The sequence below is a fragment of the Chrysemys picta genome, chromosome 1 (genome assembly GCF_011386835.1).
Source record: "Chrysemys picta bellii isolate R12L10 chromosome 1, ASM1138683v2, whole genome shotgun sequence".
NCBI classification, from domain to species: domain Eukaryota; kingdom Metazoa; phylum Chordata; order Testudines; family Emydidae; genus Chrysemys; species Chrysemys picta.
In genome coordinates this window covers 314,670,253-314,688,074 of record NC_088791.1, presented here as the reverse complement: position 1 = coordinate 314,688,074, position 17,822 = coordinate 314,670,253, and the positions used below count along the sequence as shown (strand labels likewise).

Genomic DNA, 17,822 nt, shown 5'->3' with positions numbered 1-17,822 from the left:
ATTACTTGTTCTCTCCCCCCCCTCCCCCCAACTCATTGGGCTTTGGAACCCATGTCCCCTGCCTGACGAGTGCCGTTTAGTTGAGGATGAGTCCCTCAATGAGTGTATGCCTAGTACAGTTCTGCTGCCCTTGATTCACACAACAAGGATAACAGCCTTTTATTACTCCTGCCCCAATAACAAGGAGACTGGGGATCCAACCCCAGCCAAAAGTGATCATTTGAGCAAGCAATCCTATCATGCTGAACACCTAGGCAGGATGGGTGTGCCCAAGCAAATGAGATCAGCTCCAGAAGTCCTCTTCTAAAGCTCATCAGTAGATGTCAGGGGAGAGCTCATTCAGACTCTGCTTACATCATTAGACAGAGCTATCTTGGCTCCATTTATAAATCTTATGTGCCTAGCACATTCTATTAAAACATTTGCACGACAAGTGTAAAAGTTAACATAGTCATAAAGCAGCTCATTAGCATCAGAGATGTATATGTATTAATATATTAAACTACAGTATTCTGGTACACATAATACTCAAGACAAGAAGATAGTATATAAATGCTCTACACGGAGAGAGTAAGGTATTAGGGTGCCTTCTCAAAATGCAATTTGAATTCTAGGTTTCTGATGTTTGAACGGCTTATTGTTTGTTTTTTTAACTCTAATATTCGTGAAAGATAATATGCTCTCAAACCACTGATATGTGCCTACAGCTTCAGCTTCACCAGAGGAAGTTTTTGTGTTGAATTTCCTTAGTATTTGAAATAGTTGTAACATGGAAGTGAAGGAAACTTGTTGAGGAAAAAGGCTTTTCCCTACTCATTTCTCCTGCCCATAAAAATGAAAATAAGTTACCACTCTTAATGATTTATGAATATACACAAGCAAAGGAACATTTTCAAGACTTGCAGATCCTACAATTACATTTTGTTAGTACACCTATCTATAGATCACTCTTTTACTGTAAGAGGTTATTTTAAGTTTTTAGTCCACTGAAGCCCACAATGTGGTTTTTGATGATAGAATCATATTATTTCCCTAGTATAGCTGCTCTGGCTTCTTAGATTCTAAACAAATATGTTTGGTGAGGAGTGGCTTCTCGTTAGCAAGTCAGATTTGCTTCCTGTGGATCTGGTGTTGTGTTCAAAGGAAGCAAAAGAATAGATTCATTTATTCATTATGCATTGTCTGTGCATACATGTAGGTGTGTATAAATACATATACAGTTATCTTTTTGTTTTCATTCAACTTTCCTTGTGCTGCCTCTATTCACTAAATACTTGCCATGAAATACTGAAAAAAAGTTATTCTTTATATCTAATAACTTACAACAAAGTTATGGACATTCACTTAATGGTTAATTAAATGATTAGACACATTAGATGGGTTTGTGTATATTGGGGCAGATTCACTCATATGCTCTAGCTGCCTTGCACAACTCTAGCCACACAAAGATGTTGAAAATCTAGCTTAACCAGACAGTTGAATTTTCAGCTATTTTCCATTGAGTTCATGGCATATTACAGGTATCTGTGCTTAATCAGATTAATTTTCTTTAGAGAAATGAAGTAGGCATGGATATTATGTAGATTTCTTATGTTACTGAGGTGTCTCAAACTTCAGTTAAAAAGAAGTACAGGCAACTTACTCATGAGACTATTGTCTGATCTTCCTCCCATGAGGGATTGATGGAGTATTCAGGTCTGACCTATATCTTTTGGTTAAAAAGGTTTTAACACTGGCCATCAAAGTATCTCTGGCCTCTTCTCTCATAGCAGACTGTTTTGTAATGTTTTCAGTACAATCCTTTTCCTCTGATGCCAAGAGGTGTCAAGAGACTTTGGCAGTGAAGAGGTGATTCACATGCCAAACAGATTATAGCTAAGGCTACGTTTTAGTCACAGGTATTTTTAGTAAAAGTCATGGACAGGTCACGGGCAGTAAACAAAATTCACAGCCTGTGACCTGTCCATAACTTGTACTATATACCCCTAACTAAAACTTGGGCCGCAGGTGCTCTGACAGGGGGTAGTCCAGGGGCACACGGGTGCTGGAGGGGAAGCAGGTGGCAGTGTGTGGCCCGAGACTCTCGCTGGTGCTGGGCGGGGGGAGGGTTGGCAGGGCTGGAAGGCTCTCTATCAGGTTCCACGCAGCTCCCAGGAAGTGGCCAGCACGTCCCTGCAGCTCCTAGGGGGAGGGAAGGCCGGGGGGCTCCACACCTGCCCCCGCCATGAGCGCCGGCTCAACAGCTCCCATTAGCCAGGAACCGCAGCCAATGGGAACTGCGGGGGTGGTGCCTGCAGGCAGGGGCAATGCACAGAGCCCCCTTGGCCTAGGATCTGCAGGGACATGCCAGCCGCTTCCGGGGAGCCCCCTTGAGGAAAGTGCTGCCCCACACCCCAAACCCCTGCCCCAGCCCTGAGCCCCCTCCCACACCCAAACTGCTGCTGCTACTGGCCTGGTGCGGGCCGAGCCGGAGCCAGCCACACCGGACTCTGCAGAAGTCATGGAGGTCGCAGAAAGCCACGGAATCCATGACTTCCATGATAGATACACAGCCTTAATTATAGCATCTGCTGGTTTTGATGTTGCAAAGTTATTTAAGAAGGCCCTAAGCCAAAGCTGCAGTAATAAAAAAGCATTCACTTCCAGCTCCTAAGGAAAATGAGAGATTCCAGAGACATACCAGGGGGGGGTTTCTTAAATTAATTAAAGTCCAGACCATCTAGAAGATCAGATTGTCAATATAATAAAGATCCTGGTCCATATCACCAGTTCTTTCCAGAACATACCACCCTAATAAAGCCCAAAGAAGTGCTGACTGGAAGAGAATGCCTCAATGGATGGGAAGCTATGAATGTTCAGTTCCATGTCAGCTTTCTTTTCCTGGTACCACTGCATAATGAAAGACTGCCCTGGAGGGGATGAACAGGAAGAGGGATGATTGTTTAGCATCATGCAGCTGGAGGCTTGGGCTAAATAAGTTGGGTTCTAGAGATGATGGTGTCACACACACAAGAGGGGTTGAGCTGAGGTCAGGCATGAATAATTTATAACTAAAAAGAACCTTCTGAGAGTTGTTCTGAGAGATGTTTGAAAAATGAACTTTACATGTGTTGCCAAACTCCAGCTCTACTGTAGTTTGGCTGGTGCTATATTATAATGTCTGAGAGTATCCTTAGAGATTTTTTTGTAATTCACTTTCTCATACAGTACACATTTACTACACAACTTCTGGGACATGTATACCATTTCTAATTAATTTATTGAATCAATACATATTTATTTTTAGGGATTATGTCATTGTAGTACCCAGGGACCAAACTATAGATGTGGCCCGTGCTTTGTACAGTTTTACCATTACAAATTCTTTCATAGAATCCAAAAAGCCAAATTTGATTAAATTTGAACTGTTCTTTAAAACACTTTTAATGTATGGAAACACTGTATGTGTCTGCAAACATGGGAGTACCTAACATAGCAGAGAAACTTTGTCTAGATAATTAATTAGCAGCACACATGAGTTGAAGTGACATTAATGCAGATACTTATTATTTATAGTAATTATTTTTGTGAATTCCTTTTTGTTGTAGGTGTGTTGAAGTAGTAAAAGCTTCCCACTATGTAGAGTTAGCCAATGACCTGGAAATAAATAAAGCAATTACATATTTGAGGCAAAAGGACTTCTATCAGGTACCGTACTTTAAAAAAAACATTTTTATGAATATTGTATTGGCAGAGGCATCTGAGGGTATGTCTACAATGTGGCTGGGAGTAGACAAACTCATGCTGGTTAGTGCACAAAATAGTACTGTGGATGTTGTGACACAGGCAGTGACTCAAGCTAACCAGCCAAGCTCGGGCCCAGAAGTTTCTGACAGCCTTGGATGCAAGTTGCTAGCCGGTACCCCACCTATACTGCAATGTCCACACTTCTATTTTTAATGTACTAGCTTTGTTCAAGATAGTGCGAGTTTGTCTACCTGGACTGGGAGACGCACTCTCAACTCCAGTGTAATGTAAAGCAGCAAGGCCATATTTTTCCAGCAAGAACTTCCTCTTTAATAGTCGCTCAGAACCTTGATAAAAGTGTTGATATTGGTCTTTATTAGAATAATTCTACAAAAAACATTGATTGAGGAGGGCTTTACCTACATTAAATTTGTCTGTTGTCACAGGAGGGAGTTAATAGGAGACCAGAGTATGAGCAGATGCACTTGCTGTTATATTCTTGCTTGTGGTATTGTAACAGTGATACCTTTCCTCCATTCCTGCATATGTACTATTGCACCCCATTAGGGTACTGTAATCTGTGTCAGAACTGCAGTCCATCTTCTTGTCCTTCCATGCAGGCACAAACTTAGGAAATAGAGGTAAGGCAGTGGCCCCAAGAATTAAACACTGTAACGTGTTTATAAAGGAAGAGCATGAGTATAGTCTTTCCATACTTAAAGTAGACTTTTTGTGGTGGTGGTGGGGGGTCTATCTTACTATGATATTTTAAAATTAATTCTACTGGGACAAAAAAAGGGAACCTAAAAATACATATATTTTAACAATAAAGGGCTTTAGGGGTCACCTTTCTGTTTGTTTGGTATTCTGAGGCCTTATCCATCCTCAAAGTAGCTCTGGTTTAACTAAAACCAGTTTTTAAATGATTTAGTTAAACCAATGCAAATGCTTGTGTTGACTCTCAGATTTAAACCTGGCTTATTGTTAGCATAATTCAGTTAGGAATTAATGTAAACTAAATAGAAACCAGTTTTAAATTACCGTATATACTCATTCATAAGCCAGATTTTTTTAGTAAAAATGGGAAGCACCAGAGAAGGAGGTCGGCTTATGAATGGGTATAGAGAGGGAGAGGTGGGACACAGCCCCTCCCGCCAACAGAGGGAGCAAGGAGAGGCAGCACAGCCAGCAGAGCCAGAAGGGAAGAGGCGGGGCCAGAGTCTCTCCACTTCTGGCCACGCTGCTCTCCCCCCAGCCTCCAAAGCAGCTGCAGCTCCGGGGCTGGCAGGCTGCAGCCATGCCACTCGGCCCCGCCCCCAGGAGCAGGCTGTGGCCATGCCACCTAACCCGCTGGAGCACGCTGCGGCCACGCCGCCCAGTCTGGCCCACCGGAGCAGCCCCAGCCAGGTGAGAGGCATCCTCCCCTGGCCCTCCCCAGATAAGGTGGGAAGGGATGGGATGGAGAGAGTGTGGGGGTCGCGGACTAGGGGTGGGGTCATGTGGGGGGTGGTCACAGGGGTTACTCCCCTGACTCCCAGATTCTCCGCCCCCCCAAAAAAATTTCCTCACCAGTTGCTGTCCTGACCCATCAGGGTAAGCAGCTGGTGCGCCGGGACACTCTGTTTACTTTGGTTTACCTCCGTGCCTGCGGACGCTCAAGGTAAACAAACCATCTCGGCCCACCAGCAGCTTATCCTGATGGCCCAGGAGCCAAAGTTTGCTGACCCCTGAATTATAATGTCGGCTTATGAACGGGTTATAAAAATTTTCCATTTTTACTTATCCATCTTGCGGGGGGGGGGACGGCGGGGGGCGGCTTATAAACGAACCGGCTTATGATCGAGTATATAAGGTAATATAAAAGTCTCCACTAGGGAGTTTGCACTGATTTAACTAAATCAATTTAAAAACTCACCTTTAGTTAAACCCTTGCAACTTTGAATGTACACAACTACTAATTAAACTATAGGAAAAGTATATAGAAAGAGTACAGCTCCTGACTGGCTAAGAATTGTTATCTTTGTTACCCTTTCTTCTCTGCCCCCACTCAGACCCACTTGTCTCTTCTACCTGGTATGTCTTGTATTTTAGACTGTAAGGTAGGGTAAGGTCTGTCATTTAATATGTGTTTGTACAGCACCTAGCACAATGGGGCCCTGGTCTGACTGGCTTCTAGGTTCTACTACAATAGAACTTTTAAATAATAATATAGGAACCTCTAAAAACATACTACTTTTTTAAATAGAAAGTGTTCCCCAAAGCACTTAGGTACTTTTGATTCTGGGGCTATGTTAGTACCTACACAGATACTTCTATGGCCTCCATCACCATAGTGTCTGAGCATCTCACAAATATTAATGACTTTATCATAGCAACGTCTCTGTGAGGTATGGAAGTAGCATTATCTCAATTTTACAGATGGGGAACTGAGGCATAGAGGTATTAAATGACTTGTCCTAGGTCACACAGGTTGATGGTAGAACTGGGATTTGAACCCCATTGTCTTGAGTCTGGTGTGTTAACCACAAGACCGCCCTTTCTGCAGACCATCTCCTATAAAAAAAACAGTAGTGATTAATTTTGGGTGGGCAGTGCCTTGCATCTATGTTCTAAGCCTGTCCTTCCAGTGGAACTACTAGGGAGATGTAGGATAAGCCACCGTTGTTCTAGTGCTGACACTAGAGCTGACATGGATGTGTAGGAGCCAATAGGGAGGATCATCTAATGGGTCATGTGCACAAATTGTCTTGAATATATAGATACAGCCAGATAAAGTTATACTCACTCAGAGCATTAATATATTAATATGCAATATTTCACAATATAGGTATATTCAAATGCTTCATCATCCCATTTAATTTTACAGTATGCTTTGTACTATTTTGTAGTGTAGAACAGGATCATTTTAAAATGTTGAAAGACAAATATACTCTGTTTTGTTTGGAAGTTCAAGGAATTGACAAAAGAGGCAAAAGTATTCCTACTTTTTCCTTCATAGACACATTGCAAACCTTTATTTTCGTTTCTGCCTGTTAGGATAGGTTTCTATCTTTATATTGGCTTTTCTCCCATTAGAATTTGACAGCTGACTCAATGTCTAATGTGTAATGACAGCAGCTGTGCAATGATTTGGGGTTTTAGATTAGTGACCAGGACTAAACTCTGAAATTTCAAATTTGGTTGAATTTGAACAATTTCTTAGTGGAGCGCAAAAGTCTCACATGTTGATTGATGCTTTAGTAGATATTTTCATCTTATATGTCTCCATTAACACATTCAGTGTCTTGATGGTAAGATTAATTTAACTGTGTTTTTAAAAATGTAATTTTTGCTTTCCTTTCACTATTGCTACTTTCGTTGTGTGTCTCGCATTTTATTTGATACTGTAAGTATGAAGAGGTAGGTACATTATTAAAATATGGCCCTTAATTAGCTTTAGTCTTCTAGAATAGTTTGTAACTTGGCAAAGTTTCCTTGCTACACCCATAATAAAAGAGTAAGTAAAACAGTACTTCTAGTGGAAATATTATGAAGGTTTTGTGTTTCACTTACAAACCCAGTTTTACCTTCCCATTTCCTGACACACAAATGGATTGACCCTAGAGGAACTATTTCAGGAGAGCAGTATTTTATCATTCAGATTCTAGACCATTTTCTTGTATTCTTGTATTCTTTCTTGTATTCAAATAATAATGTCCAGTTGCTGATTCCTATGATACCCATTTTTAGGGAAAAAAAAACCTTAATGAAAGAGCTGCATTTTACTATATACCATACCCTAAACCTCACAAATCTCAAACTCTGCTGGGTTTCTGTTGGAAGTTAATTTCAGAATTGAGTGTCCTATACTGAGAACACCACTTTCCTAGTCCTTCACAGTTAAGTGTTTGGAGTCAAATAGCTGACACATTTCAAACTGGCTGCAGCTGCCATAATGGGGTACTGGAAGAAGAAAACAGGGGTGAAAAAACCTCTGGAGTCACCTGGTCTAGCCATTTTTATGGAGCAGGAGTTTCCTCTACCTTGGCCTCTCAGGTGTATGTATTTACCTACTCTTAAATACCCAAATGGTGGTGCCTTACCTCCCTCTGCAGCTCATCTTAGTCCCTAGTCTCTAACAATTCTTCTTTAAAAGAAGGTGCTTTTAGTCTCTATCATTCCCATTCCCTCCATACTGCATTCACTAGTATGCATTCTTACAGTTGATGTGGTGACAGTGTTTGCAGAGCAGTGCAATACTGTCCTGTGATAGATCATGGCCTGTGTGATGTTACCCAGTTCTGATGAGCCACAATACACAAGTCTTGAGAGAGATTTTGGATCTGAGTCTCTTCTCTGCCGCCCACATCTACATGTGCTATTGGCTGGGGTACTGGAATAGCTGTCCATTGTGTTTCTTAATTCAATATTAACATATTTTTTATTTTTTTTTTAATTTCTGAAATAAACTTTCACCTAATAAATGAAGTGGTGTAGAATTATATTGAAGATCTGAGGCAAATGCTTGAGACAGATGGAAGATGTTAGTGTATTGTGCCCCATCAGAGTGATAGAATGAGAAAGTAGAATGTTGACTATCATTGTTTAACTGTAGAAGATTCACTGCCTAAAATGATAAAAGAAACGTCAAGAATTGAATAGTAGCATGTTTTAAAGCAGAAACCCTACTGTCTTGGTTTCCTACTGAATTATTAAAATTGTTGGAAGCATAAAGAATGAGAGAAAGGCATCAACATGAAAAATAAGCAAGTTTGGAAATAGTATGTTGGAGGATCTTGTCTTTTCCAACCTGTTCTGCAATATGCAAACATCTACTTACTCTTTCCATTAAATAAGTTCTATGCTTCTTTCATACTTTTGAGTCCAATGAATTACCTGCACAAATTCTATCTGTGAATATAAAAGATTGGGTGCCTTGATGATGTAAACTCAGCCAAGAAGTCCCTTTTTTCAATTGTTCTTTTGACACACCTATATTAACAAGATAACCAGGAGGCATCCTGTGACCTGACTGCTGCTTCCATGACACTGTCACTATTCTCAGTGCCTTGGTATTGGGGCTTAGCCGAGGCAAAGCAAGTAAGAACCTCAGACAAGAAAGCTGCATTTTTTTGAGTGCCTCATTCCTGATCATAATATACCTTTTGCTCCTCCATATTCACATAAGTGTAATGTACATAATACATAAGTGAATCATTTTCTTAAACTGGAAACCCCTTACAAATGCAAACACATGGTAGCTTTGGATTCTTTATGCTGCACTCCACACTCAGAAGACTGGAAATGTGAAAGTTAAGATACAGTGCACTACCTTAACACTGCATGCATGTATTTACATATGTGATCATACAATTTCTCAAATATATAATGAAAAATGCATTTCTGTAAACTTAAATACAACCCGTAACCATGTATAGTAATTAGAGAATGTACACAGAGACAGCATACACATAATATGCTCTTCCCTAACTTTCACGTGTCATAGATTTCCAATTTTACCTTTGCATTACTCTAGCATCTTATTCAAAGAAAAATATAGAAGAGAGTTCCTGTTCCATGGGTAAAGGCTTGGACAGAATATGATAAAATTGAAAAAAAATTGCTTCATCTGAACAACCGCAAACTCAAGAACAATTGATGGGATTTTTGCTCAAACTTCCAAAAATACCACCACCACCAACAAAACCACCTTATATCACCATTCACCTTTGGCTAAAGAACAAACATGGAAAATTTCAGTCCCCAAAGTAAACTTTTCAAAAAAAAATTTTAAGTGTGTAAAAAGAGAGGTCACAATAAAAATCTTCTGCTACTGTAACTATAATGGGTGTAACGGAGCACTCACTATAGCATACGTTGATGCAAGCATTAAAACTTTAAAAATAAGAGGAAAAATAATAATTTTGAATTCACCTTAAAATAACACAAAATTTGCTGTTCCATATTTTGGATCTTTTTAAATCAGCAAAAATGTAATTATAAAATATGACCTAAAGCTGCTGTGGGAACTTCCCTTTTGAATTTCTTGATCTTATGCAGTGTTAGAACTGTTTGCATCTAATTCAAGTATATTTTTATCTAAAATTACATATGTAACACCTTCTAGCACGGTGTCTTGAAGATCTTTCTTTGTGAAAATTCATTAATTAAACCTCACAACAGCATCCCTCTAAGGTAGGAGAGTAGGTAAAAGGAGGCATCTTGAGGTTACATGACTTGCTCATGGTTATACAGTGAATCTGTGGCAGACACACGGCATAAAACCCAGGACTCCTGGCTCCCTGTCACCTATTCTAACTATCCTCTCTATTCAGTAGTTATCAATTAGAGTTTAAACTTCTTTGCCCCAATTCCATGCTTCATTGTATCCAACAGTTTTTCCATAAATTCTACTGGAAACTACAAGAGAAATAAAATTACAGATGTGAGATTTAAATGGTATTTCTGTTCTGCGGGGCTAGTACAGGAACTGGTGAACTTCTGGAATGCTGAATTGAAACCTTATACAGAGTTTGAGATTGGAATGTTGTACTGTGAAACAGTAGCATCAATCTGAAGTCAGAGGACAGTTAAATCATGAAATAATATGAAGGACTCACATTCTGAGGAGAATTATTAATGTTAGTATGGTAGGATTGGGGCCTCACCATTCTAGGCATTGTACGAACACATAGTAAGGGTGTATCTGCCCAGAAGACTTTATAATCTAATTTAACAAAAGATTTTAACACGTGAGAGTAGCAGTGACATGAGCATATGGTTATGTGGACTAGATAGGTACACAATTAGATGGTTTCAGGTCAATGATACAAATAAATTTCATAAGTAAAATAGATATCAAATCCCTACTGACCATCTACCTGGCCATTTTCAGACTTGCATATTGTTTTAAAATAATCTTTGTGTGTTAGTGGTGTTTTGAATCTCTCTTAATTTACAAGATGGTTTTGGTGTAAAATTTTAAAGCAGAGCACTGTGATTTAGCCTTGCGAGTTCTAATACTGTTACTGGGAATACACAGCTTAGGCCAGGTGCATTACATTTAAACTTGGCCCTTGTACATATATAATGTGTACATCGGAATCCAGTTATAAGGATTGGTTTTGACAATGTGTTTTGATGGTTGTGTCCGATTGACCATTACCCTCATGATACATAAAAAGTAAACTTCCCAAATTGAGATGTGTACATAGAATCAACATTTCCACCTTCCACCATGATAAAATGAGTACCTCTAAGGCATTTTAATACCAAGGCATGTCATGGCTTCATCTAGCTCACACAGTCTATTTACTTCCGCTTTAATCTTTAAAGGTGCCACCATATCAGTAGAAGGAAAGGGCAAACAAATCAGCAACAATAGGAAATTGACTTTAGGAAAGCAACTCGATATATATATAGAGAGAGAGAGAGAGAGCTGAAAGGTCACTAAACCAAAATTCCATTGTAACTGAGATGTGCAACCTGAACTTGAAGAAACAATTTGATGGCAGAATACCTCAGACATGACATAGTACTGTACTTGTAGATCTGTGGGACCAGTTCTTTCTTGATTCAGTCAAATACATAATGAGAACCAAAATCCTTATAGCTAAAGTCTTAAGTTTCAAAGCCCATAAAATCTGAAGTCATGCATTTTGAAACTATTTCCTTGACTCTCAAATTGGTGCTTTTCTTCAGAGAATTCTATATAATTAAAAAATGTTCGGCTTTGTAGTAGTTTGTACTTCCTATGTAGTTTGCTAGGGAGCAATAAACTTCAGCTAACTGTGTAAACTTCACATGTCCTCTTACGCCACACTAAGGGCACGTCTTCACTACCCGCCGGATCGGCGGGTAGCAATCGATCTATTGGGGATCGACTTATTGCGTCTAGTGAAGACGCGATAAAATCAATCCCTGATCGCTCTGCCGTCAACCCTGGAAATCCACCGCAGCAAGAGGCGGAAGCGGAGTCGACGGCAGCGCGGCAGCGGTCGACTCGCCGCCGTCCTCACAGCCAGGTAAGTCGACCTAAAATACGCAACTTCAGCTACGCTATTCACGTAGCTGAAGTTGAGTATCTTACGTCGACCCTGCCCCGTAGTGTAGACCTAGCCTTAGTCATGTGTTTTGAGTAATGTAAAAATAGCATGTTTGTGGATCATTTAAAAACCTTGTATTTTTTCCCCTGCTTTGACACACCACCAGAGAGCATTATGCATTCACATTACTATGATAAGCAAATTCAAGATTTTAACTTGTGTAGAGGAAAAAGGAGGAGTTTTAACTGCAAATAGTGGGTAACCTGAAGTCATTACATTTGCATTGATGTAATGGAGAATGGAACTGAGGCAAAAGTATTATTAAACGGTTTTTTTATGTACCTAATGTAAATATTTAGTAGAAACTAGCCAAAGATTTTGTTATATTTGGTCTATAGATATAAATCTTTCTTATATTGCTGAAGAAATCGCCCTCTATTTTTAAATTTATTAGTTAATTATATCATTTTTGTTACTCTTTTCACATATCAGTATCACCTCGCCAAAGTTTATGAAGTTAATTTCTGATGTACAAAGGGATATGTAAAACTCCTTAGATTTGCATATGTATTGTCCTCAAGCCTCACTTCTCTGAGCACGTTGTGTAATATGAGAAGTGAAAGTGATTAGCCATTTCTGTTAGAAATTTTGCTTTGTGTATTTATATTTGTACTCCAAACGTATTGTTACATTTACATTTATATCTTTGTTTGTGAGTCTTGTGTAAAGATACAGAAAAAGTGAAAATATTTACACAATACAGGTAGTTGACAAAATGAAAACGTCAGTGAAGCTTGCTTTTTTTTTTTTTTTTTTTTTAATTAATGAATGGAATTTCTATGGAAAAGTGTGGATATCTGAACAGAAAGTTCAGGTATTTTCTAAATCTAATCCATACGCTGGATAACAAAACTGCCAGTATTGTGGGAATTTTAAAAGTATGAAATATCAAATATTTTGCAGTAGAAAAGGTTATGTATAATTGTTGTCTAAGTAGTAATTAATAAATTACTAACTAGTAATATAAGTCAAGTAGTAATTTTAGTTGTTTATTCCTTCACAAAAACATAGGATTGACCTGCACAGTAATAGTTTGAGTAAGTTAGTTACAGTTTAGTAACTTGCTTGTAAATTAATTATAGGCTGTGGAGACTTTAAAAATGTTTGAAAAAAAGGATAGCAGAGTAAAAAGTGCAGCTGCAACAAACCTTTCATTTCTTTATTATTTGGTAAGTATGCCTTTTTTGTCGTTGTTGTTGTTGTTAACTATGAGCTCAGAAGAGCCTACGCTTCCGTAGCAATTTTTGTATCTATCTACATGTTCTGTCTCAGCATTGAGACAATGCTCATGAAAACAAGAGGTAAGAAAAGACACCATTTTAACTAGTCAATGTCTGTTCAATGATTTGAATTGTTAAGTGCTATGCAAGAGCAAAGTACTTTATTATTTTTGATTATAAATGTTAAATATTTAAATTTCAGTTGTTGCCTTCACTTCCTATTTGAAAGTCGGGGCTGTGGGAGCAGAGGCGCCAACTTCATTAGTTCCCAGAGGGTGCTCGACTCCTGCTTTGACCCAGGCCCTGCCCTTTCTCCACCCCATCCCCCAAGCCTCTGCCCCGCTTCTTCCCACCCCCTCTCCGACCCCTACCCCGCCTCTTCCTGGCCCATACCACACCCCCTCCCCGCATCTCTTCCTGTCCCTACTCTTCCCCCAGCGCCTCCTGCATGCTGCTGAACAGCTGATCACTGGCAGGTGAGAGCCACTGGGGTGGAAGAGGAGGAGCTGATTGGCAGGACTGCCGGTGGGTGCTGAGCACTTTTTTCCATGGGTGCTCCAGCTCCAGAGCACGCATGGAATCAGCGCCTAAGTGTGGGAGTGCTCTGCTTTTATAGAGGTACAAGAAGCAGAGCAGACAGAAAGGAGTGTTCCAACTGCTATGCCATTACCCCCTTTCCTGGCTGCAGCAGCAGTTAGCAAGTGGGTGAAGAATTCTGGCTGTGCTGCCAGGAGGAGTGAGACTGAGCCCCTACTGGACTAGAAGAGACTCTTCCCTCATGTGGATGTTGTGAAGGTGAATTAGTTAATGTTCATGAAGCTCTTCTTATATCTATTTGCTATTTATTTGTTCCCTGGCTTCCTGCTGCCATTGTGCTCTCTGAATGTATGCTGCCTGGCCTGTCACCCATTCCTTGTCTCCTGCTGGGCTCACCTGCACTTTTACTTCCCTCCATCTCTAACAGGGTTCTGTTCACCTGCACATCAGTAATAGGGCTGTGATCCCACCCTTAACTCCAATAACTAGACTTGGGGAGGAGTGGAGACAACGACATTTAGAATACTGCTCTGTGCTGTCTTCTCTGCCTCTCTGATTAATATTAATTTTCAAGTAGAATATAAAATAAGTTCATTTCGGAGGCTTAAACGATTCTACAGTATTTCTCCCACCTTTGCTACCAATATAAGGAGCAAGCCAGCATTGGGAGGGAGATGGACAAGATGACAATATAGATATCACTCTCTAATTTTCAGGTTTCTATGACCTGAAAAATATGTGATCGGTCTGTTTTCTACAAGTTCATAAAGAATAGTATTAGGATTGAAGAGTATTAAATATTTTTTCAGACTGCTATTATATCAACCATAAACAGACTAAGGTTAGCTCCAAAGAAAATTATTGATTGACAAGTTGTTAATATACTATATATATCTTGTTTACACAGGAGAATGAATTAGCACAAGCAGCCAACTATGCAGATTTAGCTGTGAATTCTGATAGATACAACCCATCAGCTCTCACTAATAAAGGAAATACTGTGTTTGCAAATGGAGACTATGAAAAAGCAGCAGAGTTTTATAAGGAAGCTCTACGGAATGATTCCTCATGCACTGAAGCACTTTACAATATAGGTAATGTAGAGGTGTTTGCATGGCTTAGAGTTTAGATAAGGCTACTAATGTGTTTGAGATTCTAGTTTTCAGACTTGTCCTTTATAGAAATGTTAATTGAAATTAAAAATATGTTCTGTCATTTCCATTAAACTGTTAATTCTTTTACCTCATGATTTAAGATGTAAAGTGAGATAATATCCTTTGCTTCAAACCTCTTCCACAGAAACTCTGCACCAATATTACTCATCTGTTCTTAGACAATGGATGTTGGTAAATCACTTTGAAGATGAAAATTACAAAGCACTATTTTCTATTCAAAATGTAGGTTTTGAATAGAACTACTCAACCAAATTATCTCCCCTTCCCTTTCTGATGCCCCTTGTTAAAGGGATGGTATTATGTATGTCTGTGGGCCTTGACTGGAATAATGACCATTGCCCTAATCAGCTTTGCTTCATTCAGGTCACGCTGCCTGAAAGGACTGTCAGGATGGTTCTTAAGCAAACAGCACAGCAAATCTACTGAGATGCAGTTGAGATGAGAGAGTGATCATTGGGGAAAGCGCAGTTATTTTGCATTTACCTCTAAGCAGTGATGCAGCTTGCTTTTTAAAAAAAACTCCATCAACTTAAAAAAAAAAAAAAAAGTTAAAGGTAGTTTCAAATACCACATCTGCCTTGAGTATCCTTGTGGCTTTACAATCATGTTTTCCTATTTTTTTAAAAAACAAGTTTTTTCTATCTGTTGTTGCTTTATGAAAACCCAATACAAACAAGGAAAACTGACCATCAAAACAGTGAAACTGACTATCCGAAAAGGGCTGCCAAATGTACAAATTAAACAAACTGAAACTGAGAAAAATAGTTTTTCAGTCTCTTTCATGTGTTCCCTATTACAATAATACAGGAATAAAAAATTCAGACAAAAAATATGATTTTTAAGTTAATAGCATCCCTCTAAATATTGCATTTCTGCTTCATTCTCCTTTGCTATTCCGCTAAATTACTGTGCCTGTACGGATGTTTTGTTTTGCTTGTTGAATTCATTTTGTAATTTTTATTTTTAGGTTTAACATATAAAAAGTTAAACAGAATAGACGAGGCTTTGGATTGTTTTCTGAAACTTCAGGCAATCCTTCGAAACAGTGCCCAAGTTCTCTACCAAATAGCAAGCTTGTATCTTTTGCTGGGTCCTGATGCCAAATATTGAATTTAGTCTATATTAGAGGATTAGACGAGATTAGTCTTAATCAAGACATAAAAGTTGTTTTTGTATGGCTAAAAAAAATTTACATTTAATCAGGAGACATTCATGTTGGGTTAAAATATATGTGGTGTGTAAAAATAAGGCCTGATTCTGCAACCCTTTATTTTGGTGAACAATGTCACTGAAGCCAGTAGACCCTGGCGAGCCGTGTGCCAAACGTTGCCGACCCCTGCAGTAGACTAACACACATGAGGAAGGCCTATTCGTATAAGGATAATTAAAGCTAAGGAGAGCCCTGTAACTCTTTAAATATACAAGTGATGTTATTTTGAAAATAATATAACACATAAGTATAATGGATGTAAAACCTTAAACAAAATTTTATAGTTCATTACAGTGAAGTTCTACTCTGACAAGAGAATTTGTAAAAATAGCTCCATAGGGTTCCTTGTTTATTGTGTCAGTGGCTTCCAGACCAGATGTGCTCAGTTTACATGTAAAAGCATAATCATCTGTCAGTCCTGCAAACTCAGCCTGGGATCTGAAAGCCAAGTTGGGGTCTTTCTTGGCTCTATGCCTCATCAGCAGTAAAGATTCTGCAGCCAGAACTTAGTTAAGCATTCTGTTGATGATGTGCAAACCACAATAGAATCCCTTCCAAGGCATAATAGAATCCCATTGCAGTATTGGCTCAGCATTTTTAAAAGTAGTGAAAGTCATAAAACTTATTATAGCCAGAAAAGTAAGTAGATATCAATCTAACTATACACAAGGGGTGAGGTCCTCTTCCTGCTCCCACCTCTTTACAATGGGTTAAAGCACTGGAGTGGCATAAAGGGGTTCTAAAGCTCTGGTTCTGGCTGGGGGAGTATTCCCTTGTATTGACACTGGGTAACTCTGCCTTCAGAGGACCCCCTTGCAAGCTCTGGCATAGGGGGCATTCTGGGGATAGGGTTGAGAGTCGGAGGAGTGTGTTGGGGAGGAGCTACAGTACATCATTCTGTGGGGATTATGAACAGGGCTAGCACCCGTAGGGCAGCCCAGGAAGGCCCCTTACAGCTGTCTAATTACAGTGGGGACTGCTCCAGCCCTCAGAGCTGCTCAGAAGTGGAAGAGGGCAAAGGTGGCTTAAAGCCCTCTTCTCCTGAGCCACAAATTCTGTGCTGTGCTTCTTAGAGATGCAGCACAGAGTGGCACATAAGGAACAGATGTACTGCATAAGGTGGTGGCAATTTTGCCTTGTCATTTTGTTTAGCACAGATCCACACTAAGAAAATGTAGGAAGTTTGTGGGGCATAGAAATAGGGTGCCTAATTCTCCTTTCAGTTGCACTGTTATAAATCAGGAGCAGCTCCATTGAAGTTAGTGAATTATGCCAATGTAAAATTAGTGAGAGAGAGAAGAACCAGGCCGAAAGTGTTTTTAAGGCTGAAAGAGAAGCCTAGACTGTTAACACTTAATTATGTTATTTATAGTAAACTAAAGTACTTCTGAGTGGGAAGAAATTGTTAAGTAAATTTGCAAAAAAAAAATATATATATATGTCACATTGCTATGTCTGGCAAATCTTTTCAACATGCAACTTTTGGATTATATTTACATTATATAACATGATAAGAATTCCTCTTGATAAACCAAAATATGATCACCATTTGAATTGTCCTTAACTGAAGATACCTCAGATATGAAATAATGGAGGATCCCAACCAAGCCATAGAGTGGCTCATGCAGCTTATCAGTGTAGTTCCAACTGATTCACATGCACTGTCGAAACTAGGGGAATTGTATGATAACGAAGGCGATAAATCCCAAGCTTTTCAGTATTACTATGAGGTATGTGACCTATGCATTTTCTAATATTTATAGAAATAAAAGGGTGCAATAGGCACATGTGACAAGGCAATGTTTATTTACAGTAGTATTTAAATTGCCAAAAGTATGTACAGAAAGTAAGGAGAATCAGATTCTTTCCT

The 17,822-nt window shown here is 39.3% G+C and overlaps 1 protein-coding gene across 2 annotated transcripts in view; it reads left to right on the top strand.

Annotated features, from left to right (window-relative positions):
• Positions 1-17,822, top strand: part of IFT88 (intraflagellar transport 88) — an 87,352-nt gene that overhangs the window by 26,822 nt on the left and 42,708 nt on the right. For both annotated transcript variants that reach the window (XR_010601036.1, XM_065595220.1), the window contains exons 15-19: positions 3,588-3,687; positions 12,893-12,979; positions 14,475-14,661; positions 15,710-15,818; positions 17,532-17,682. Coding sequence is in view for 1 of the 2 variants with exons in the window: in XM_065595220.1 (XP_065451292.1) it covers positions 3,588-3,687; positions 12,893-12,979; positions 14,475-14,661; positions 15,710-15,818; positions 17,532-17,682 (634 nt within the window). In the remaining variant the exon portion in view is untranslated. The remainder of the gene's footprint in view (positions 1-3,587; positions 3,688-12,892; positions 12,980-14,474; positions 14,662-15,709; positions 15,819-17,531; positions 17,683-17,822) is intronic.